General features: G+C 38.3%; 1 protein-coding gene across 9 annotated transcripts in view; it reads left to right on the top strand.

Annotated features, from left to right (window-relative positions):
• Window positions 1-24083, top strand: part of LOC126262390 (hemicentin-1) — a 1144740-nt gene extending 1120657 nt beyond the window's left edge. Inside the window, exons 19-21 of one of the 9 annotated variants that reach the window (XM_049958993.1) lie at window positions 201-701; window positions 11127-11545; window positions 22698-22831. In XM_049958993.1, coding sequence (XP_049814950.1) covers window positions 201-701; window positions 11127-11540 — 915 coding nt within the window. In that variant the 3' untranslated portion in view covers window positions 11541-11545; window positions 22698-22831. Of the gene's footprint in view, window positions 1-200; window positions 702-11126; window positions 11546-18532; window positions 18593-22697 lie in introns of those variants that run through there. The other 8 variants (XR_007546724.1, XM_049958997.1, XR_007546725.1 and 5 more) reach the window with 8 other exon arrangements.
• The last annotated feature ends 406 nt before the right edge of the window (window positions 24084-24489 follow it).

Here is a 24489-nt window from a genome sequence, read left to right as displayed (position 1 = left end):
ACATAGGAAAATAACACAAAACTTTCTGAACCTTAAGAGTCACTGCAGCAAATCATATTTTAAGTTGTGCAAGGTACCTTTATGTATGCATTGCTTTCTTTTTTGACTCCTGCATGAGATTAACTCTTCCATTTGTTTATTTACTTTTTTATTTTGAGTGTGCATTTGTGAGCTTGCATGTGCATTATTTTTTCTTACAGCTTGCAGCATCTTCATCTAATGCAAATAGTACTAGCAGACCAACAAGTCAGCTTAGTCATTGTGGTTCTTCTGGTTACGGGTCAACCAGGAGCCATGTTGGTCCTCATTTCAAGAAAAATGGATCCGACAGTTTCTTGCCAGACAAAAAGTATCATTCATTTCGAGAACAAGCCAGAGGGATACGAAGAACATCTCAAAAACTGGTCCCCAAATTTTACTCTCTAAGAATGTATAAAAGGGATAAGCAAAGACTGAAAGAAGATAAAAAGAAAATTATGATGGATGTTTTAAAAAAAGACACTGCCTCTCATACAGTTGAGAATCAACAACAAGAAACAAATTTGGATTCTAGTTGTAGAAGTGATGAAATTAAGAATAAAACAGTACCACCTACCCCAGCACCTCGAAGGCAGATATCATCCAAATTAGTAAAACATACTTATCAAAATGTTCCTATTCCCATAAAGCCCAACTCTTTGGAGCTGACTGCTCAACCAAAGGTTAGTAGCAGTAAGATATGAACATATGAAATCTTGAATTCAATCCACAGCTTTGGTTTCAGAAGTTTTGGAAAAGCTCTATAATTTATGTGTAAAAAATTCCTTCAATAATTCTCAGTTATTAGTACTATTTTGTATGATAAGTTACATCTAAAAGGTCTTTTGATTTTCACAGATTACATGACAGATGCTGAGTCTGGAAATTCATTAGCAATTGTTAAATTTCATTCTTACTGGTGTTTCATTTGATTCTTGAATAAACTTATTGTTTTGTATTAAACCTTGTTAATAGTTATTACTGCAGCAAGAGAAATGCAGGAGAAGAGAGAGGAAGATTCTCATTGTATACTAGTAAAATAAGGCAGATACTTTATGCAGAGAGAAGAATTTGAGGGTGTTTGTATTAAAATCGACTGAAACTAGTCATTACTGCTTTCTTACTATGCCAAACTCTAGAGATATTCTGCCATTCATTTAACAGGGAAGGCAGATGTGGGACAAAGTATAACATTGAGGAATGCCTAAACCAAAGGATCATTTTCTTCTCCTCCTCCTCCTTCTTCATTATCATCAGAGGAACGACCAGAAACAGATGCTGAAATGAAGGAGAAGTATTTCAAACTCCAGATTGGGAATAAAACAAGGAAACGCATTTTTTTAAGTAACAGTGGACCATATTCTGCAATTTCTAAGCAATTACGAATTTATTTTTTTCCTTTCTATTAGCATCCTATTATTTCTATATAAATGGCTGTTAAGCTATGATCTGCCAACAACTCATGATCAGTAGAGCTTGACTTTAAATCCCATTTGTCTCTCTATCTTTATCCATGTTTGCGTCTTGTGTAGTTATCTCCTTTACTTTTATATAGAACTGTGTTTCACATTTATGTTGTTTATGACTAATAGTAGTACAAATAATTCAAAGTTCCAGATCAGTGTACCAATACTAATACTTCGTGTGATCTCCATTAATCACTAACAGGACTTCTGAGTGTTATGGCACTGAATCTTTGGCAGCTGCTGATGAGTCAGTTCAACATGATTCCAGCTGTACTTTTTGTCACCATTGCAGGCCAAATTATAGCATAAAAATGTTGAAGACATGGTTGTTTGCAATGCTGAACATCTTTGTCTGTGTTTCATACACACATTTTAAACTTAGTGTATATTGTGATAATCAGCTTGTTATGTCAGGTATTCTGAAGCATCCTATTGGACTAGGTTATGTGGTCCACAGCTGAGTATCATTGATGACCATGGCTGCTATAAATTTCAGATACTCCCAATATTAGCCATTTCCCCAGAAAACTGTAGAGACTGAGGATATATACCTCCTGTACTGCCTTCTAATACCATTTTAAAGAATGTTTTGAATGTCCATGTCAATGCTGTAGGGATACTTGTTTCCTCAAAGTGTTTCTTATGGCAAGTGAAAATCGATCTGTAGCTAATTCAGGCTGATGATGGATCTCAAATGTGATATCACTTCAGGAGTCTGATGATTTTCATCATAGAGGCAGTAACACATGCATGTGTCATATTGCACAATAACACCCATATCTTGAGAGGCTCTCTTACCTACTTCTTTTCATCAGCTCTTTTCTCTCTTGACTATGTCAAAGCACATTGTGAATGTTGACTCATATTTCTTCTATAACTCAACATTTATTACCTGGAAAAATTTATTGAAGGAAACTTCAATATTTATTGTGATACGTCGAGTGGCAAGTGCTCTTCAGCTAACACCTTTAGCAGCTGCCTGATGCATACATTTCCCAACTATAGGAGAAACAAGTGCTTCCAATATGCATCATTGTAGTTCCATAAACTGTGAACCTTGTGCTTTCTCAGATGAGTCCAAAATGTAGTCCTTAAGTGTGTCAAGGTGTGAAGGCAGCTATCTGTGGCTGCTTGCCAACATTATACATCACTGACATTGATCTATTTTGCAATAATTGAACCAATTTTATGCTAGCATCTCATGATTTTCTCAAATACTAAAAATTTGTTCTAATGGAACATGATATAATTTCTGCAAGCAGCAATCATGTCTCAGCTCACCAGATACATAGCACAGCAAATAGCAGCACTGAGGCTGTTGCTGTTTTCTTGGCCTTCAGAAGACATTTACATTTGTTATAGCCACTCACTGCCGCCAAAATTTGAGCCTGTAGAATATCAGATCAGTTTTGTGACTAAGTTAAAGATTTACAATCAGATAGATTTCAGTGCATCATTCCCAGTGAGAAGTGAGAAGGAAGCATCAAATGTGAAAATAGCTAGAGGCATGTCCCAAGGAAAAGTTAGGGAGACATGCAGGGAATTTTCTCTCCTGCGTGACTAGTGTTTGACTCAACACAAAGAAATATAAATAGGCATAAGCACATTAAATTGTTTGATCATACCATTGGAAACCAATCTCTGAAGTGGGTAACAACCATATAATATAAGGCAGTACACTTCCAGAGTGATTTAAGGTGGAATGGCAATATATTCCTAGTTGTAGGGCAGCTAGATTGCGGACTCAGATTCATCAGAATAATCCTAAGGGTAGATACTTGTTTGACCAATCCTTGAATATTTCATATCAGTCTGCAATTTGTATCACAGAGGTTTAATAGAGGAGATAGCAAAATTTCAAAGAAGAGGTATATGTTTGATCACTGGCTCAACTACCTGCTGCAATAGTATCTTGCAGAGTTTCATCCAACAGCAGAGGCAGATGCTGCAGCAGAGGCATCATAGACAGTGTTATTGTGAAAATTACAAGAACTTTATTTCATCAAAAGTAAAATTCATGTGAGAAAATTATAAAATTAGAAGACAGAATGGCTAATCAGTGCTTACCATCAGGTGATGAAAGTGATAGACACATATAAAAGTATGAGAAACTATCACATCTTTAAAACTATTAGTTTCTTTGTCTGGTAAGAAAGATGGGTAGGTTGGCAAAGGTTAGAAAACAGGAGTAAGTTCATCTCATATTAACTTTCATTTCTAATCTTCCCCAACCCATTCATCTTTCGCACCAGGTGAAGAAACAAATTGTTCTACGGAATAAGATAGTTTCTTCTACTTTTTCATGTATGTATCAGTTGTAGTAGAATATTGCCTTCTGAAGGTAAGTACCAATCAACCATTCTGTCTCATAATTTTAAGAAAACATTCCAAGATGAGCCAAGCAGCATATTGCTTTTCCTGGATATATCTCATGAAATGATAGTCACAGTGAAAACAGAGAAATTTGGGATTATACATAGGTTTACCACCTGTCATTCTTCCCATGCACCCTTTGCAAATGGAGTTGAAAGGGAGAATTATAGTTTACACAATGGAAAATACAAGTAGGAATTTCAGCAATGTAAGAAAAGATAAATTGCTACTTACCATAAAGAAGACATGTTAAGTTGCAGACAGGCACAACTAAAAGACACTTACACAAAGCTTTTAGCAACAACCTTCATCAGCAAAAGAGAAAGACACCATTCATACACACAAGCAAGGACACCTTATGCATGCATGACTCTCAACTCCAGCATCTTGGGCCGGAATGCAACTGTCATGTGGAATGCAAGCAGCAATCTGGAGACTGGAATGCAGTGACAAGAACTGACCAATATTTCCAGAATGAGATTTTCACTCCGCAGCAAAGTGTGCGCTGATATGAAACTTCCTGGCAGATTAAAACTGTGTGCCGGATCGAGACTCGAACTCGGGACCTTTGCATTTCACGGGCAAGTGTTCTACCATCTGAGCTACCCAAACACAACTCACACCCCATCCCCACATCCTTACTTCCACCAGTACCTCGTCTCCCACTTTCCAAACTTTACAGAAGCTCTCTTGCGAACCTTGCAGAACTAGCACTCCTGAAAGAAAGGATATTGCAGAGACATGGCTTAGCCACAGCCGGGGGGATGTTTCCAGAATGAGATTTTCACTCTGCAGCGGAGTGTGCACTGATATGAAACTTCCTGGCAGACGAAAACTGTGTGCCGGACCAAGACTTAACTCAGGACCTTTGCCTTTCATGGGCAAGTGCTCTACCATCTGAGCTACCCAAGCATGACTCACACTCCGTCCTCACAGCCTTACTTCTGCCAGTACCTCGTCTCCTACCTTCCAAACTTTACAGAAGCTCTCCTGCAAACCTTTGCAGAACTAGCACTCCTGAAAGAAAGGATATTGCGGAGACATGGCTTCTGTAAAGTTTAACTAATGGTTTCCACCATGTCTATCTTGTCACCTTCTCCCCATTCTTGTCTCCCACCCTCTCAGTTTGTAGCTCTTTGACAATGCACCAACCCATATTTCCACACCCCTTTCCTTTTTTGTTCCTTTTTTCCCCACCTCCCTGCCACATGACCCCCTGACACACTGCTCCTGTTGGCATTCTAATCCCTGCAGACTCCACCAGACAGTGTTCCTCTCTGCCCCCACCCACATACTACTACCGTTCCCCTTCCCTGTCCGCTCCAGATTGCTGCTTGCATCCCACATGATATTTGCATTCCGCCCCAAGCTGCCAGAGTTGTGGGGTCACGTGTGCGTGAGGGGTGCTTGCTTGTGTGAATGAATGGCATGTCTTTCTCTTTTGCTGATGAACGTTGTGGCCAAAAGCTTTGTGTAAGTGTCTTTTAGTTGTACCTGTCTGCAACTTAACGTGTCTTCTTTATGGTAAGTAGCAATCTATCTTTTGCTACATTGTTGAAAACTGTAGTTTGACACATAAGAAAAGTGCAGATGCAGATGTAGCTATGTTGCAGAAATACCACAGTCTTGTTCATATTTATCAGCGTGTTCATATCTGACACCTCAGAAGAAAACACTGTCTTTGACACATGTGTTGATGGATGCACATTCCTGGTGATCGCCCAAGCGATGAAAATTGTATGACCACTTTCTGGTACATCTTAAGAGTTTCACAAATATTTTAAAAATAAAGGTGACTGGGTCTCTCTTTGTTTGGAGGTCACATTATAAGCTGTTTCGTATTTCCCTTGCCATTTCGTCTTACATATTTTGCCAATCATGGGAAGGTGAATTCGGGAAATGTCATGAAGCACTTTTATCCTTATCTTTCCCCACAATCCTATTTTGTCTCCATCCTTTTGTCTTCAAATATAATTTCACTTGGTTCATGAGTGTGACTCAAAATATTTCACATTTTTCTCTTATCTAATCACACTACGAAACCTAAAGATTTTTTGTGAATCATTGATGTTTCTTTCACAAAGGGATCAAAAATGTAAACTAGTGGTTGCTGAAAAGATATACACCATCATAACATTGAATACGTGTTAATTGACATTGATGACTCATATCCTTCCTTTTTCCTTAAGAACTCTCTTGTCATAAACAGACTTGCTACAACACTTCTCTCTGAAGTGAAAGAACAGAATTATTCATTTACAACTTATGCACTTTCGTTGTTACAGACGTAAGCAAGGACTTCATTTTGAGCAGTGCATGTGCACCCAAGTTTCATTTTTCTCAGTGTCAGGCACCCCCAACTTTCTCTTCTACCACATCATCATGTTTGACACACTCTCATATATTGTTTGCCCTGTTGGTGGGAAGAGGTGGTGGAAGGAGAAGAAACAAAAGCAATGACTTAATTGATTTAACTGTGGTTTCTGGGAAAAACATTGTATATCATATTAACTAAACAATACACATTTTAGTGTTGTTTCACAAACTTTACTATTACTGCATTACCAAATTTCAGATCATAAGTCCTTCTAGTATGTAAAAACATCCACATCTACCTCTATAGTTTGCAAACCTCCATGAGGTCCGTAGCAGAGGGTATGTTCCATTGCACCAGTTACAAGGGTTTCTTCCTGTTCCAAACACATATGGAGTGGAGGAAGAATGATCACTTGAATGCCTCTGTGCATGCAGTAATTATTCTAGTCTTATCCTCAAGATCTCTATGTGGGCAATATGTATGGTAGGCTGTTCCAACTGAGCTCCAGGGAGCCGGAGCGCTCTGGAGCGCTCACTGCGGCAGCTCGGAGCCCGCGTGGAGGGGGAAAGCGAACTCACTGCCCCCTGGCCGCATGCAGCCGCAACTGACGCAATAATCCATGTCAATGACAGCTATGACTAGCCGCGGGAGCCCTGTACCTCTATTGGAGGATACCTTATTCATTGAGAGGGATGGTCATCCGCAATGTCTTGTATGTCATAAAGAATTTAATTCTGTGAAGAGGTACAATATACAACGACATTGTACACGTCTTCACGCAGCGCACTACGATCAGGTAGAAGGCGTTGCACGCAGAGAACTGGTAGCCAGGCTTAAGAACAGAGGGGATCAAAACATGCAACATAGTTCGTGTTCTGTATTGCGTTTATAATTTTCAGGTGAACGAGAGCGGAGAAAACACTACTGAATCTGCAATTCGAGAAAGCTACAGTGTCGCTCACATCATTGCAATGAGTGGCAAGCCATTTTCAGTGGGACCACTCATAAAATCGTGCATGGTGGCAGTTGCAGAATGTTTGTTTCCAAGGGAGGTGCAGGCAATTGGTTTGCCTGTCGAAGCAAACAATGTCTCGTCGAATCCTGGATATGGCAGCGGATTTAGAGACACAACTCAGGAAAAAGGTGGAGAGCTTTGTTGCATTTTCGCTGGCACTTGACAAAAGCACCGACATATCGGACTGTGCTCAGCTTGCAGTCTTTGTGCGTGGTGTCGACATGGAGCTGCAAGTAACTGAAGGACTCGTGGACATGGTACCACTCAATTACACCGCAACAGGACGTGAAGCTCTTGAAGCTGTTTGTGAGTCAGTGGACAATATGAATTTGCCGTTGGATAAGCTCCATTCTGTAGCGACAGACGGTGCACCACAAATGATGGGGCGTCACCAAGGTTTTGCTTGTCGTTGGAAAAATAAACTCAGGGACGAATTCGGGAAAGACATTTTGACTCTTCATTGTTTTATTCACCAAGAGGCACTGTGTGCTGAAACAGTAGAGCTAGGTGGCGTAATGAAAGATGTCGTGAACTGTGCGAATTTTGTGCAGCGTCACGGTATGAATCACCGCCAATTCATAGGATTCCTGAAAGATACGGGAGTGGAATATGGGGATATACCTTACCACAGTACAGTTCGTTGACTGAGTCGAGGAAAAGTTCTTGATGTTTTCTTTGCCATTCGTGAGAAAATATCGCTTTTTCTTGAAAGGAAAGGGGAAGAAATGCGTTCCCTGACAGATATAAAAAGGATATGAGACCTGGCGTTCCTAGCTGACACAACTATGCATCTAAATAATTTAAATCTGTCATTGCGGGGCAAAGGGCAGCTAATTGTCGACATGCACGACCAGATCAAAGCGTTCATGGAAAAGTTACGTTTATTTGAGAGGCAGATGAGTAATGGACATTTTTCTTCAATCATCTTGCTTCTCTAAAACTACCTGAAGGTACTACTTTTGGCGATCACCAAGCAAAGTTAAAGCAGCTCATCACGTCGTTTGAAACACAATTCCGAAACTTCACAAGTTTGGAAATGGAACTTAAGGTGTTCAGCACTCATTTTTCAGTTTCCCCCGATGACTTGTCATCGTCACTTCAATTGGAGATTATTGATTTGCAAAATTCAAGTTTGTTGAAAGAGAGGTACTACAACACGTTGGATTTGTCACGATGGTATCGTTCATGACAGCAAAAAACATTTTCCAAGCTTCACAACAATGCCGCTCAGATCATGTGCATGTTTGGATCTATGTATTGTTGTGAGCAGCTTTTCTCAGCATTGAAAAGAGTAAAAAGTAAGGAACGATCATTTCTTCAGGATGCAGCAATGAAGGCCATCCTCCGCATTAACGGTGCGAACACTTTGACGCCTGATATTTCCGATCTTGTAATGAAAAGAAAATATGAAGCTACAGAGGCCCAATAAATTTAGTATGCAATTTCCTGTAAAACAGTTGTTTCTTATTTATTTCCTGAACATCGTATTTCCTGGTGTAGCATGTCACCACGTCTTAGCAGCTAAGAGTATGAGGTTGTCGATCTTGTAAGACGCAGCTGGCACATCAAAACGCTCACCTTGCCACCTGCCTCAGCCAGCCGTGCCACGTGCCGGCCCACTTGAATGGCCACAGCGAGCGACACGGCTCCCTGGAGCAGGGAGCGCTCCGCGGCTCACAACGGAGCCGACGAGCTGGAACAGCCTGATGTATGGGGTTGCAGTATATTCCTAGAGCAATCATGGAAAGCAGGTTCTTGAAACTTTGTTAATAGATTTTCTCGGGATACTTTACACCTATCTTCAAGAGTCTTCCAGTTCAGTATCTCTGTAACACTCTCCCTTGATTTAAATAAACCTGTGACCATTTGTGGTGCCCTTCTCTGTATATGTTCAATATCTCCTATTAGCCCTATGTGGTACGGGTCTCACGGACTTGAGCAGTATTCTAGAACCAGCTGCCTAAGTGATTTGTAAACAATCTCCCTTGTAGACTGATTGCACTTCCCAAGTATTCTACCAATAAACTGAAGTCTACCACTTGCTTTACCCATGATTGAACATATGTGATCATTCCATTTCATATTCCTACAAAGTGTTAAATCCAGGTATCTGTATGAGTTGACCAATTCCAACAGTAACTCACTGGTATTATACTTACAGGATACTACTTTTTTCAGTTTGTGAAGTACAAAGTTTTACAGTTCTGAACATTTACACCAAGATGCCAATCATGTCAAAATCTTATCAAGATCTGACTGAATATTTATGCAGCTTCTTTCAGATAGTGCTTCATTATATATAACTGCATCATCTGCAAAAAGCCTGCTTTTATTATTAATATTGTCTGCAAGGTCATTAATATACAATATGGCCAGCAAGGGTTGCAACATTCTTCCCTAGGACACACCCAAAATTATTTTTACATATGATGGTGACTCTCCATACAAGATAACATGCTGTGTCCCCTCTACCAAAAAGTTCTCAGTCCAGTTACAAATTTTGCTTGATGCCTCATATGATCGTACTTTTGACAGTAAGTGTAGGTGCGGTACTGAGTCAAATGCTTTTTGTAAATCAAAAAATACTGCATTTATGTAACTGCCAAAACTTTCAGTAAGTCAGGTAAGAAAATGGTGAGTTCAGTTTCATATGATTGATGTTTTCAAAGTCCATGATGGTTGGCACTGAGGAGGTCATTCTGTTCAAGATAGCTCATTGTGTTTGAGCTCAGAATATGTTCTAAGATTCTACAACAATCGATGTCAAGGATCTTGGGTGATAGTTTTGTGGATAACTTCTACTGCACTGCTTGCAGACAGGTATGACCTGGACCTTTTTCCATTCGTTGAACAAGGCTAAAAATTGTTTCATTTAGTTAATAGAAAATCAGTGGAATGAAATTATTATATTTATCAATAACAAATAACTGGAGATTGCAGTATGAAAATGTGATAGGTGAGAAGTACAGTCCGCAGCTCGTGGTCTCGCGGTAGTGTTCTCGCTTCCCGAGCACGGGGTCCCGGGTTCGATTCCCGGCGGGGTCAGGGATTTTCTCTGCCTTGTGATGACTGGGTGTTGTGTGACGTCCTTAGGTTAGTTAGGTTTAAGTAGTTCTAAGTTCTAGGGGACTGATGACCATAGATGTTAAGTCCCATAGTGCTCAGAGCCATTTGAACCTTTTTTTTTTTTGAGAAGTACATACGAGATTGAAACCTTTGAGATTATTTAACTGAGAATGAAAGCATTTGTTAGTGCACTAAACTTCTTCTAACAAAGTGAATCAGTAGCTGCAATGCACACAAACAATACTGTTAATATGTCATATTCCTAGAGAAACAATTTTAAGAGCCTTTTTTACCCTACTGAAGTTGTTTGGTGATCATAAAAGGCTGTAATAATTTTCCATAGCAATTAATGCAGAAATATTTTGCATGAAGTTCTAGCTTGGTGAAAGGGACAGAAAAAGCAAGCAGAAAAGAACTTAGTAAAAACTGGTTCATGTTAATAAGCCTACTCCTGTACTCAAGAAAATAAAACATTGAAATCAGGAAAACATTCACCATGAAACGATGTACAAAAATGCATCTAAACTGCATTTTGTTGTCTGGCTGCTTTTATGCCTACAACTAGGCTACCAGTCTCTATCTTGTTTTTTGCCCATTTCATTTCTGCTTATTAACCATTGAAGAAAGCTATTTGATTATAAGAGTTTGACAGCCAGTACCTTTCTTCCACATCTCCAGTTCCAGAAATGTTTTCAATGTATTCTGTGGTTCTAATCCCCTTTGAGTATCTAATATGTGAAATACATAGCTGATTAAGAAAAATTATTCCTGTAATATTGTGTGCTATCTTTGTGATGAGTTACTTTTTACTTAACTCTGCATTGTTTTGTTAACAACTACTAATGTGCATGGCTTCTCAATGTGATTCCAGAGTCAAGTACATCAGCACCACCATCACCACCATCACCATTACAATCTAACATCTCACCACCTACTAATAAATCCGACAAACACTACTACAGACATAACTCGACAACAGCAGTTGCAGCAACAGCAGCAGCAGCCACAACCTCGGCAGCAGAATGAGCTACAACATGTTTATGGAAGTAATAGTGCCAAAAGGAACAATCGAACTTATCTCCCTCCCCTCCGTCTTGAATATCAGCAACCTTATTATGTCACAGATCCATTCACAACAAACAGCATTGTTTATGCAGATCTATCATTGTCGGCAAATGGAATTCAGCAAGAGACGCATTTTCTACAAAGCAATAGGCCACCACAGAATTCAACAGAATATGCAGTTCTCAAGTTTCATGATGTGGGTCAAGAAATAGATGTGTGATAATGGTGCGTATCTATATGAGAAAATGAGCGTAGAAGAAATTGTTATCATTTTGTGTAAAGTTTCATAAGCAGATTGAAGCACTGTTACCATTCATTCCATTATTTAGCTTAAGATGGTTCAGTTATTGTCATAACTATAATCCTTTCTTATTATTTATTTGTTAACACAACATTTTGTTTTCTTATTAGCAAATATTAGACTTCGCATAAGACAATGCAATTTTCTTCAATTAATTTATAATAAAATAATACAAAAATATTAATTTAAACTATATGTATGAAAGTTGTTGAAAAAGTATAATGCCCCATGATAACTATTATTTGCATTCCTACAGCATTTGTTGATTTAGAATTGGTTTTATGTTAATCACTTCTGTCTTTCAACAAATACATTATTGTGAATTATATGTAGAACACCCCTCATATCTTCTGACTGAACTTCTTTCATCTTTTTAGCACTAATTACATAAATGCCCCGTAAGAGATTGATAAAACAAATCACAATGACTGTAAGCTGACTGCATTTTTGTTTGAGATGTAGTCTAATTTTGATACTTAGAGCTGTTAACTAGACTGATGTACATCACAAGAGCCTATGACTGCTTATATTCATTCAGTGTTATGACTGGACCATGAAAGATTGTAATAGTTTACGGGTGCATGGAAAAATAAATGAACTACACAAATGGAAATTCCAAGATCAAACTAATAAACAAAAATTGAAAATTGCCAACAGGAAACAGTTCACATGTGGTGAATGATAAGTGACACACAGGCACATTTAAAAGAACTATTGCTGACTTGGCTTTTGAATACACAACTACTTCTAGCAGAGCACATTTACCCAGAGAGAGACAGAGGCCAAATCAAGTAGTGCAAAGGGATTTGCCAGTGCCACTGTGGCACAGAGGGGGAGGGGGCTGGGAGAGAGAGGCATGGAACAAGGTGCACTACATGAAAAAAATTCAAAATTCAGTGGACATAAGTGACAGTTTGGAGCATTATGATGCTAAGTTAGTCAAGCTTCACTCAATTCGAAGATTGGGTTGAACCCTACTGTACTTTACTAAGCACACCTTCACCTGAACTGTGAACTGACACATAAAGGGTCTCCCAGAAGGAATGGCCAATATTCAATGGTATTCAGGAATGAACATTTGAAGCAAAAAGCTTCAGATGGACATTTGCCTTATTCTGAATGGTTTCCAAGATAGAGCACATTAAATGTGTATTTGTGTGTTATTCAGTGCATTGTTAGGTTTAGAGATGTACACATGTACAACAGTTAGTAAACATTACAGTATGCATTTTACAAAGTATTAATTGGAAAGTAATGTATTTTTAACACATCCACCTCTATGCATTATCATACACATCACATTATATGTGTTGTACTGTTTGCAACATGTGTCTGAATATCCCACCATCAGATTCAATACATTTGTGCACTCCTGGGAGAACACATTGCGTTGCTTGTCTGACTGCTTCTGAACTTCACTAACGAGGGCAGCAGCATCTGTGCTGTGAGAAAGCAGTTCATCTCACATATTCACCTTTTGTTTTTATACCTCATACTTAATCATTTGCCATAAACAAAAATCAAATGGCATAAAGTCCGACAGTCTTGGTAGTCAGTTAATTGTACTACCATGACCAATCCACCAATTGGGGTAAGTGTGGTTGAGGTGTTCCGTCACAAATCTCATAAAATGTGAAAGAGCTGTCATGCTGAAAGTACATTGGACTCCATGTGGCCAAAAGGATGTTATTAAGATATTTGAAAAATGAATTTTTCGAAGAATTAATACTATCACCTCATTTGCTCTTCTAAAATTAGTGCTCATATTGGCATGTTACCAATCACGCTGCATCAAACATTGATCAAAAAACGAATTTGGAAAGCAGTTTTCTCTATAGTGTGTGGATTTTTCTGTGACCATCAATGATTATTATGTGTGTTGTAGATTCTATTCTGTATAAGTATAGCTTCATCAATGAATAGCATTAATGGAAGCAAATGATAATTGTCATTAACCAGTGGCAAAAATCAAGTCATGTGACATTGTCACCAGTGTGAAAATTGTGGAGATATTGTGTGTGAAATGTGTACAAGTTTTGCGCATTTAATGTTTGCCATACGGCCTTGCCGCAGTGGCTACACCGGTTCCCATGAGATCACCGAAGTTAAGCGCTGTTGGGTGTGGTCGGCACTTGGATGGGTGACCATCCAGGCCACCATGCACTGTTGCCATTTTCTGAGGTGCACTCAGCCCCTTGATGCCAATTGAGGAGCTACTCGACTGAATAGTAGCAGCTTCGGTCAAGAATACCATCATAACGACCGGGAGAGTGGTGTGCTGGCCCCATGCCACTCCTATCTGCATCCTCCTCTGAGGATGACACAGCAGTCGGATGGTCCCGATGGGCCACTTGTGGCCTGTAGATGGAGTGGTTAATGTTTGCCATACACTTGTCCATGGGACATTCATATATACAGAAAGTCATCATGTGCAGGTAGTAAGGCTACACAGCACCATGTGTTGCTGTTCCCACACAGCTTGCTGTACCACATGTTCAGAAGAAAAATGGAAATTTTGAAGAATGTCTGTTTCACACAGAGTGCTGAAAACTCTGGTAGACACTCTGTGATCAGGAATTTGTTATGTCGAAAGTGCTGACTTTATTCTTCAACAGCAATACGAGGACTACAATTCCAGAAACCATAAATGTACACTATGTCTGCATATTCTCCATTGGTGTATATGTGTGGCATTAACAAAATTAACCAAATCTTCTCCCTGATATAGTCTCGGTTCCTCACACCACTTTACTCATAACACACTATGGACAACCGCACATTCAGTGGGCTATTTTAATGGCAGAAAGTTTTTCCGGGCAAAGAGACTGAAAGCATCTACATACGTTGGGCTAGAGCAGAACGTCAAGGAGGTTGTGTGGGTAAGATATGTATGTGCAAGGCACTGTCTCAGAAACAAATGATCATTCCTCGTGGGGTATCCTGTATAAAAGTACACACAACTACCATACTTGTAGTCTATTGGTTCCTTCCTTGGAGAAGAAACAGGGATGGCTCATGGAGGGCTAAAAAGGAAGGACAGTTCACTCAGACCCCGGAGTGAGAAGGACCTACCAATTGTGAGAATGAGGGGAGACAAAGAACTGTCCACCATGGGGTACCCAGCACCCATTTCCTGAACGTACACTACAGAATAAGTCAAAAGACCAGTGCTACCCCATCTGATAGCAGTTTCCCTGAGTTCTGGTGATGAGAATTTGTCCTCCAACATACAGTAATAATAATAGTAATAACAATAATAAATAAAGAGAGGGGTTTTTGTCCTAACAGAGGTTAAGTCCAGAAGTGTGTTGAGATGTAAAGACTTGACATCTTCAAGTGGGAGGATCCAAGTGGTGTAGCAGGTACTCAGGTCCCTTTAGTCTCTATAGATTATGTTCAGTGACTGTATACTGGATGCCCCTAAGTGGTCAGTTTTTCTATGCTCATTGATGTGCTTGGCCAGTTTAGTGGTGGTCATTCCCATATCAAATGCTGTATGGTTGACCCATATCAGTTGGTCGATAATGAGTGGTCTCAAAAGTTGTTCTGCCTATGATATCATAGGATTAATTTAGGTGGGGCTGGAATAGTGGTAGGTCGATGGGGCAGGTTTTACCACAAGTATGACAGCAGGTGTAGGAACCTTGGAGTAGGGATAGTGGTCATATGGCATGACTAGGATGTTATGGAAGTTGAGAAGACAACAGATAGTGGTTTGAGGAGGGTGTCAGGAAGAGAGGACCTCACTTCAGGGTTGCTTGAGATGGTCATGGGCTAATAGAGTCACTTCAGCATTTAAAAACATTAACAATATTTTCTTGAAAATTAATAACTGCCTCTTTGCAAATGGACTGCCATTGAATCTAGATTAAACATAACACATGAAATTTAGGACAGCACGAGGCCCTATCACATCATTAGAAATAATGTATGAGTGTAAGTCAGTAAGTGAAACAATATTTTTGATTTGTAGGTGTTTGTATTGCGAAGAGCCTGAACTGGAAGTCTCATGTTATGGGTAATATCAGATTTCAGAGACGCAAAAATCAGATTGTCAATTTTCAAACAATGGAAAGGTTTGGATGGAATGACAACAATATGAAGGGATAGATTGCCACTCGCTCCAGAGAGGAAGCATTGAGTGGCAGATAGTGACAATTAAAATGACTGCTGGTTATTATTCACCTAAGTCGTCCATCAAACATAGAAAATGAATCTTGTGCACAGATAAAGACATTATGGAAGTTGGGTGGACAGTGGAATTCCATTTGTACTCGCAAACCCTTGCCCCATGGCTCATATCCCTGTAATAGACCTAGATGCAAGAACTGTCCCATTCATCCTACCACTACCACATACTCCATCCTGTCTCAGGCGTTTCCACCCACTACCACCTACTCTTGTCCATTCAAAGGTGTCTCCTACTCTATCAAAGGCAGGATCGCATGTGGAAGCAGCCGTATGATCTACCAACTTAGCTGCAACCGCTGTGCTGCATTCTATGTGGGCCTGACAACAAACAAGCTGTCTGTCCACATGAATGGCTACTGCCGATTATGGCCAAGAGGCATCTGGACCATCCAGTTGCTGACCATGCTGCTCAACAAGATGTATTTATTTCCACAACCACTTTACAGCTTGTGCCATTTGGATTCTTCCCACCGAAATCAGCTTTTCTGAATTGCGCTTGTGGTAACTCTCCCTGGAACATATCTACAATACCCCTAACTTCCTGACCTCAACAATGACTAATCCCTGACCTCCACCTTCCTATTTCATTCCCTGCCACCTCTATCCTGCCAGTGAACCTGCATGGCTAGTTTCTCTTATCTCCTTTCCCCATTTACCCTCCCCTATCCTTACAGCAGAGACTCTTGACTCTGGCTCATAGCAGTCTACCATCTGTCCACAGCACTAGCATCTAATCCCATCCCTACCCTGCTATCCCTTCCCTTCCCTGCACCACACCTCCTCTGTACCCCCATTACCCACTACAGCAAAAATTACTGCTCACCTCAGACACAGTCACGTGTGTGAGTTTGATTATGTGAATATGTGTGAGTATTGCTGTCTATGGCTTAAGAAGAACTTAGTTCAATAGCTCAATAATATCTAGCAGCCTTTTTCATTGTGCCTCTCTGCCACTCAGTGCCTCCTCTGTGTGGTGAGGAGTGATGTATTGTTTTCATAAAAATGTTAATTTTCATTCACAAATATGATATATTCTTGGGCAACTCTTCATTAGATGCATGCAGTAATTTATACTTAACTATTTTCAATTTCTCTTTCCCTTTCTCTTAAATACACACACACACACACACACACACACACACACACACACACACACACATACTCACTCTCTGTCTCTATATTCCTTGACAGCAGAACACACTTCCATAATTTCCACAATGGAGTCTTAACTCATGTCGCTGTCACTGATAAACCCCCACCAAAACAATGTGAAAGCAGATGAACAACTGTGAACATTTCTCGAAGTCAGTTACTGAGTCTCCACTCAGCTGTCAAAACAGAAATTTATGCTATTGCAACTGGACTGTTACAAATAGATCTGCGAAGTATTTGCATTGTGTAGACCTTAGTATGTGACGTAAATGTCAGCTTGATACCTCCATCCATATCTGAGAAAAAGGAGTCTTAATGGTCAAAGAGGCATACAGATGGACAACAGAGTAATCCTATTAGGGATCCATTTTTACCAATTGAGGTACAGGACCCTAAAAAGAAAAATAGTAGCAAATGGAGTAATTACATCTTACTTCATTTCAACCTCACTCCTTTCTCTGCCATACTAAGACTGAGTAATGGATTATAAATGTTGCCATTATTTTCAGACAGATTGATTGTTGACAAGAGAATTCATAAGGGGTAGGCTACATGTAAGGTGAAGTCACTGTCAGTATGGCAACTGTTTAAAGAGCTCTTTCAAGAGTTTACAGAGTAGTCATCGTATATTACCCTTATGACATTCATCTATGCAACAAACACTTTTTCCTTCGAAGGTTGACCCCAGAATATTATACCATAAGACATTAGTGAATCAAAATCTCCAAAATCTGCTGCTGTCTGTAGCACGAGACTTCCAGTTTAAGTTCTTACCAAGATAAACACCTACAAATTTAAAATATCCTGTTTCAGTTATTGATTTACACTAATACATTATTTTTAATGGTATGGTTAGGTACTGTGCAGTCCTGAATTTTGTGTGTTGTGTTTTCAGTGACAGTCCTTTTGCAAAGAGCCAGCTATTAATTTTCAAGAAAATATTATTTATGTTTTCAAGTGTTGAAGTTGCTCGACTACGAATGATGACAATACTAGTGTTGTCAGCAATGGGAACTATTTCTGATTTTTGGATGCATGATAAGCCCATTTATGTACAAGAACAGAAATAGACCTAATATTGACCCCTGTTGGACAAGATAAAAATGCTTACCATAATCCTAAATGTCAGTTGTTTCACCATAGCAGTTAGCTCCTGTATAGTTATGTTTCTAATGAATAGTTAAATGACTGAAGGTAATAAGGTTTGACTATTTGCATAACTGGAAGGTTCTAGAGACTTATGAGTAAAATTTGTGTATTGATATTATACAGCATTTATTAGCTTGAATGTTAGATGTGTCTGAATTATTCAGACTGGTTCATATAATGATTAGATTTTGTGTGAAATGTATTATTCAGTCATAAGAATAATTCTTATACTTCTCAGTAAGTAATGTTACTTATTTGAAAAATATTGTTCGACCAACTGGTGCTCAAAAGCTATTATATAAGTGGGCCAAACTGGCTATCACACTTAAATTAACTTTGTCTGAATGTAGTATAATGTCAGAACTGGCTTATAAAAATTATTTGCTTTCTTTTTTAACAACAATTTATTTTTTGCACAGGATGGCCCCAAATCCAGCTTTACATACATTTATTAGAAGAATGTCTGCCTCGGAAAAAAGGTATTTTTATCAACTTTAAAATGACATTTCTGTCCTACAATAAATATGTTTATGGTCCCTTATGATTCTTAGCTTTTGAGCATCATGAAAATGTGTCTGTTTAGTATTCATGAGTATAGCAATACCCCCTCTGTTAATTTCATATTTTAAAATTTACGACAAGCATATTAGTAAATACACAAATGGGCACTTGGAATATGGTGGGTAGGATACACTAATTTAAATTCTGGTGAATTGAAGTAACATGTGGAGTCTTACAACAGAAACAACTCAAACGGTTGTTGTACAATAATTTGCTATCCATTTTAATGAATAAGTAAAGATACCTTCCACTGTCTAAGGAGGACATGCATGTAAACCTAAGGAACCTTCATTATGGTGATGATGAAGATGGGTGAAAAAAGGGTTTTCACATAATAAAGGAAGGAGAAAACATTATGAAAATATAGAAATGGAAGTTGCAGAGTATTCACTTGTAAAAACTACATGCTGGTATCAGAAACGAGGATGGGCTAAAGCCAGCTAGGAACAGCTAGAGAGAAATTCAGATTAAAATAATTGTGGTGGGAGCATACTGAAAAAAATACTAGTAGGATAAATCATAGACAGTCAAGACACTAACAAGCTGTTAAAATTGTGGGTCAGGAGAAACATAACCGAGCACAAGAGTGACGCTACTTATGGAACACAAATGTGGCGATAGCTACTAATGCAGTACTCACAGATTAATAAATGAAAATCAAAAGAGCCAACCACTCACTTACAGCTGATTGTTGTGTGGCAAATACACATGAGTACAAAACTCTCTTTGGCGTATAGTATCTCTATTTGCTACACTTCGATCAGCTATAAATGAGTGGTTTGCTTTTTTCATTATTTACTGTGCACATTCTGGAATTCAGTTATTTTATTCACAGATAAGATATTGTAATTGAAGATGTCAAATACTTCTTGTTTTGGCATTGAAACAAAATGGAAGACTGTAGGGATTACATAGTGAAGAAACAGACCAAGAGAAAATACAGCACTAAAGAAACCATTGGAATTTTATTCGAGCAGATCAGGTGAACTAAGTACATTACATTTAATAAGGTTTGAAAAATTGATGCTCTGAGGGGAAATAAAATTAACATCATTGTAAAATTAAAAATAATAACATGTATAATTTTAAAAAACGAGAGCATGACAAGTATCAACACTGTGCTGCAAGTTTTCAGTAGAGACAGATTATTTGTAAACATTAATTCTTTTGGACAACTTCATTGCACCTTTGAAGGGAAATTATACTATAACATCTCATGGCACAGTGTAAGGCACTGGACTCACATTTGGGAAGATGGGAGTTCGAATCCCTATCCAGACATCCAGTTTTAGTTTTTCTGTGGTTTCCCTGTATCTCTTAAGGTAAATGTTGGGATGGTTCTGTGAAAAGAACTCACATGATTTTCTTCCCCTGTTCTTTCTTATTTTAAGTTTGTGTTTCATCTCTACCAATCTTGTTACAGACACAACTTTAAACCATAACCTTCTTTCCTTTTCATAACATTTTGTTGATAATGAAGTCATTAGAGATGGAGCATATCCCAGAATTTTAAAAGTGTGGTAAGGGAAGATGACAGTAGTGTTTTCAAGATTTCATATGTCTTTCAGTTGGTTCAGGGAAATGATAAAAAGTCTAATCCTGAAAGTCTGCACAGCAATTTGAATTCCATATCCCCAAAATACAAGTTCAGTGGTTTAACAACTACGCTACCTTACTTTGTGCCTTATGCTTCCATCAGTGTAAACACTGGTGTTTGATATGAGCTGTTAGGTTACACAGTTACTTTCAAAATAATTTTTTTTAATATTATTAGGTTTCTCTCACACTAATGGCAGGATGATGCTGAGGGTGTACATGCACGCGAATCCCCCCCCCCCCTTCCACACACACACACACACACACACACTTGCCCCTCTTGCGCATAGATGGGTCAACTGCCATTTAAGTTTTGTTTAAAATTGCCCATACATGTCCAAGAATGTTTTCTCATGTGTTTGACCTCTGTAACATTCATAGCAAATCATGTGATATGCTTAAAACCTCTCCCTTAGTAAATAGTACTTTGTGAAATCTGCACCATAAATCCACTTGCTGTCATTTATTCTGGTCTCACTAGTGAATGGACAAACATATCCAAAATATAGCCAACTGATTTATCATGTCACATTACAGGGGTTGGACAAAAATATGGAAACACCACAAGAAATGCAAGTTTGAACATACTCATAAATATGGGTGCTAACCATGCCTGCATGTTGTGCTGTTGGATTTGCCCATCAACAGTACCTGTAAAATGTCCTCAATACATTGCAAGTGTCAGTCATGCTCAGAACTGTGTTCTTTGTAGTTGTGAGTGCATTACACTGGAGCTAAGTGAATTTGAATGTGAGCAAATTGTTGTTGCTCGAACAGTGGGTGCTTCCATAACCAAGGTAGTTGAAGTGCGTTATGTTTCAAGATGTAACACATCAAAGATTTATACCACAAACAGGGAAACTGGAAAAACACCATGCACTAAGTCAGAATGCAGATGACAGTGTATGCTGAGTAATAGTGGTAGACAGTCATTGAGGAGGATTGTGAAAAAAGCTGCAGAACTGAATGTTGCCTCGCAAACTCTGCCAGCCTCAAAACAACATGAAAGAAGCTTCATAATTAGGGAACTGTAGGGTGAACTGGAATTGCAAAATCATTTATCAGTGATGCATATGCCATTAAGATGAAAATGTGGTGCCAAAGCCATAAAACCTGGATTGTGGAACAAGAGAAAGAAGCCAGCTGGTCAAATGAGCCTTGTTTCACTCTGTTTCCAACTTCTGTCCAAGTTCATATTCCAAGAGTGAAACATGGTGGGAGTTCAGTGATGATTTGGGTGGGTGCATTGTGGTATTCCATGGAGCCCTGTGGTCACTCTGCAAGGCTGAATTACTGCCAAGGACTGTGTGACCATTTTGGCTGATCAGGTCCATCACATGGTAAATGTTTGTCCTCCATTGGCAATGCTGTATTCCAAGACAACAGGACCCCTGTACACACAACTGCATCATGCAGTACTGATTTTTTCAGCACAAGGAGAAAGTTTGTCATATTCCCTAGCCATCACAGTTACCAGATCACAATATTATTGAGTCCTTTTTGTCTAATTTAAAGATAAGGGTGTGTGATGGCTATATACCTCCATAATCCTTACCTAAACTTGCCACTATTTTGCAGGAAGGATGGCATAAGATTCCCTTCAAAATGAAACCATAAAGGGCCTGTATTTATTCATTCTGAGACAACTGGTAGCAGTTTTGAATGTCAGTGGGTTTCCTGCACCATATTAGGCATGGTAACATGTTGTGTTTTTAATGTGTCCATATGTCCACCCCCCACCCCCCACTCCCTCCTACCACTCCCACTGTATGTGTACATGTGTACTGCTCAGTCTTGTGCACCCAGCTCCCTGATAGAGGGACTACTCATAATTTGTTAATAAAACCAATATGCAATATTTTCTTTCAATGTTCGTTATTCTCCATAACAGCATTTCAAAACTTTATCATATAGAATCAAGGTCTGTCACACAGTGTTTTTTTTTTCTTTATTCTATTTGCTTTCCTGTTATTCTGTCACCTCTCACACCTTTTTGCTCAGTATGATTCCACCTCTTTCTGTATTATTTAACTATCAATTTGTTTGTTCTCTCTCTCTCTCACTTTTTGGCCCTTGCCATTTTTAATGCTTCTCTTATTTTTTCCAGGGTCTGGAAAAACTACTCAACATTTCCTGTTTCTCTCTTGTTCATCTTTTTTATCACTTCACATCTTCAATTCCAAGTCAATTATCTTCACCATTAGTGCTAGTCTGTTTGTCTTTTTCACATCTTTGTCTTTCGAGACAGTAACAGATCTTGTATTTATTGTTTAACATTCTTGCTAAGAATTTACTATATTGTGTGTAAAACCAGATTCCTTCATTCTCTCTCTTCTTATTTAGCATATACCTTAAAGTAACTACTCCACATATACAATTTAGTTAATGACAGATTGTGTATTAAATATTTCTTTTTATATCTTACAGCCCTTTCGACCTGAATTTTCTGATCTGGACTATGCTGATGTTGATTACCGTTCCTATGGGCCAATAAACTACAAGAAAGCGTCCATAGAGGCAGCAGAAAGAAAAAAAGAAGAAATACAAGGGAAAACAAAGCAGCAGGAAAATGGTTCCCAGGCTGAAGACCTGCTTTAATCTGTGCATTTATATCTGTGTGTATCTGTTTCATCCATCCATCCACCCAGTGGAAGAAGAAAAGGAATAGCACAGTCTTTACAGATATAATTTACAACATTCTTCACCAAACATTAATTGTCATTTGTAACAAATATTAACAAAAACTAACAGCTACATTTGTAGTGCTGAATCTCATTTGCTTAATAGCACACCCTTAACATGAACAGTACCATTGAAAGTGTGTAATGGTGTATTTATGAAAAAAAAATGGTGGTGCTTTTGCTGCTCTTACAAAGGTATTGCAACAAATTTATAGTGACTGAAAGTGATTTGTATGTGATTATATGAAAATGAACATTTGATTACTGAATGTTAAATATATATGATTATATATATATCACACACACACACACACACACACACACACACACACACACACACAAACACGAATACAGATGTGGTACTAATGTACATATGCCAAAGGAAAAAAAATGTAAGTTATGTAAATTTATGAACAAGTTATACTCAGCATATTTAGGTTGTGAGTGTTTTAATAAAGAAAATAGTTTTTTTAATACAAAAATGTTTCATGAAAGTACTTTAAAAAAGTACCCACTATAAGACGTTTTAGTGTGTTTACTAGCGTGTGAATATGACAGAACAAAACTGTGAAATGTTAACTTTGAAGCTGATGTGTGCATAGTGTTATGGCTTCCATTAATGTCTCAGAGAACAGAAGAGACGGGAGTCACTGCAGGTATTTTTGTATCCATATTGAATGCACAAGTTAAAAGTATGAATGAACAAGCAATCTTACGTTTTTTAAAGAAGTGGACAGTTTCCATGAAAGATATGTTGTTTATGCAAACAATTTGCTTACTCTTGTGATTAATGCGTCCACATTTGTATTAGTAAATGGTCTATTAATAACCAGTATTCTTATGAAAAAGAAATATTGTTTCCCACCCCTAACACATCTTTCTACATCATTACAGCCCCTATGGATGTTAGATACATTTGTGAGATTGGAGTGTTGCTCAATCATTGCTTTGGCAGAAAGTAGTTTTTTGCTTCAGTGTTGTCCTAGTTCCTTTCATTTTTAGCCATGACCAAACTAATTTTTGTAAATACTTACATATAATTTTTAAAATGATTACGACAAATGTCATTTTGTAGTTCTTATTTTACTGCAAATAAGAAATAAAATTCTGACTATACCATGACTACAGTAAATGGTAACAGTCTTCTTTCTTCTTCAGAGTAAAGAATCATAATCTTTTCTGCTGCCAGTACGTTTTTAATTTCAGAAGGTGACTGCATTGCCCAGAGTTTCGTGATATTTGTTGATACATAAGTATTTTTCCCCTCTTGTATGTTATCTGTTGTATTTAATTAATAAGACAGTTGTTTCATTTACAGAAAACACTTTGTTTACTTTGTTATGTAATTCAGTTTCATTTGCTGAAAAATGAAATGACAAAATTATCTGTGATCAGAATAAATTTGTTTGCAATGTAACTGTACCAGATGTTGTTGAAATAAAATTATTTTCAGCTCAGAAGTATGAGAAGAAGCAATAAAAATATGCTTCACAGTATTAGCACTGCAATACAGATATAGAAATGAATGGAGTTGAACT

The sequence above is a fragment of the Schistocerca nitens genome, chromosome 6, assembly GCF_023898315.1.
Source record: "Schistocerca nitens isolate TAMUIC-IGC-003100 chromosome 6, iqSchNite1.1, whole genome shotgun sequence".
Classification (NCBI taxonomy): Eukaryota; Metazoa; Arthropoda; class Insecta; order Orthoptera; family Acrididae; genus Schistocerca; species Schistocerca nitens.
Note: the sequence above shows the minus strand (reverse complement) of the source record. Positions and strands in the feature narration are given on the sequence as shown.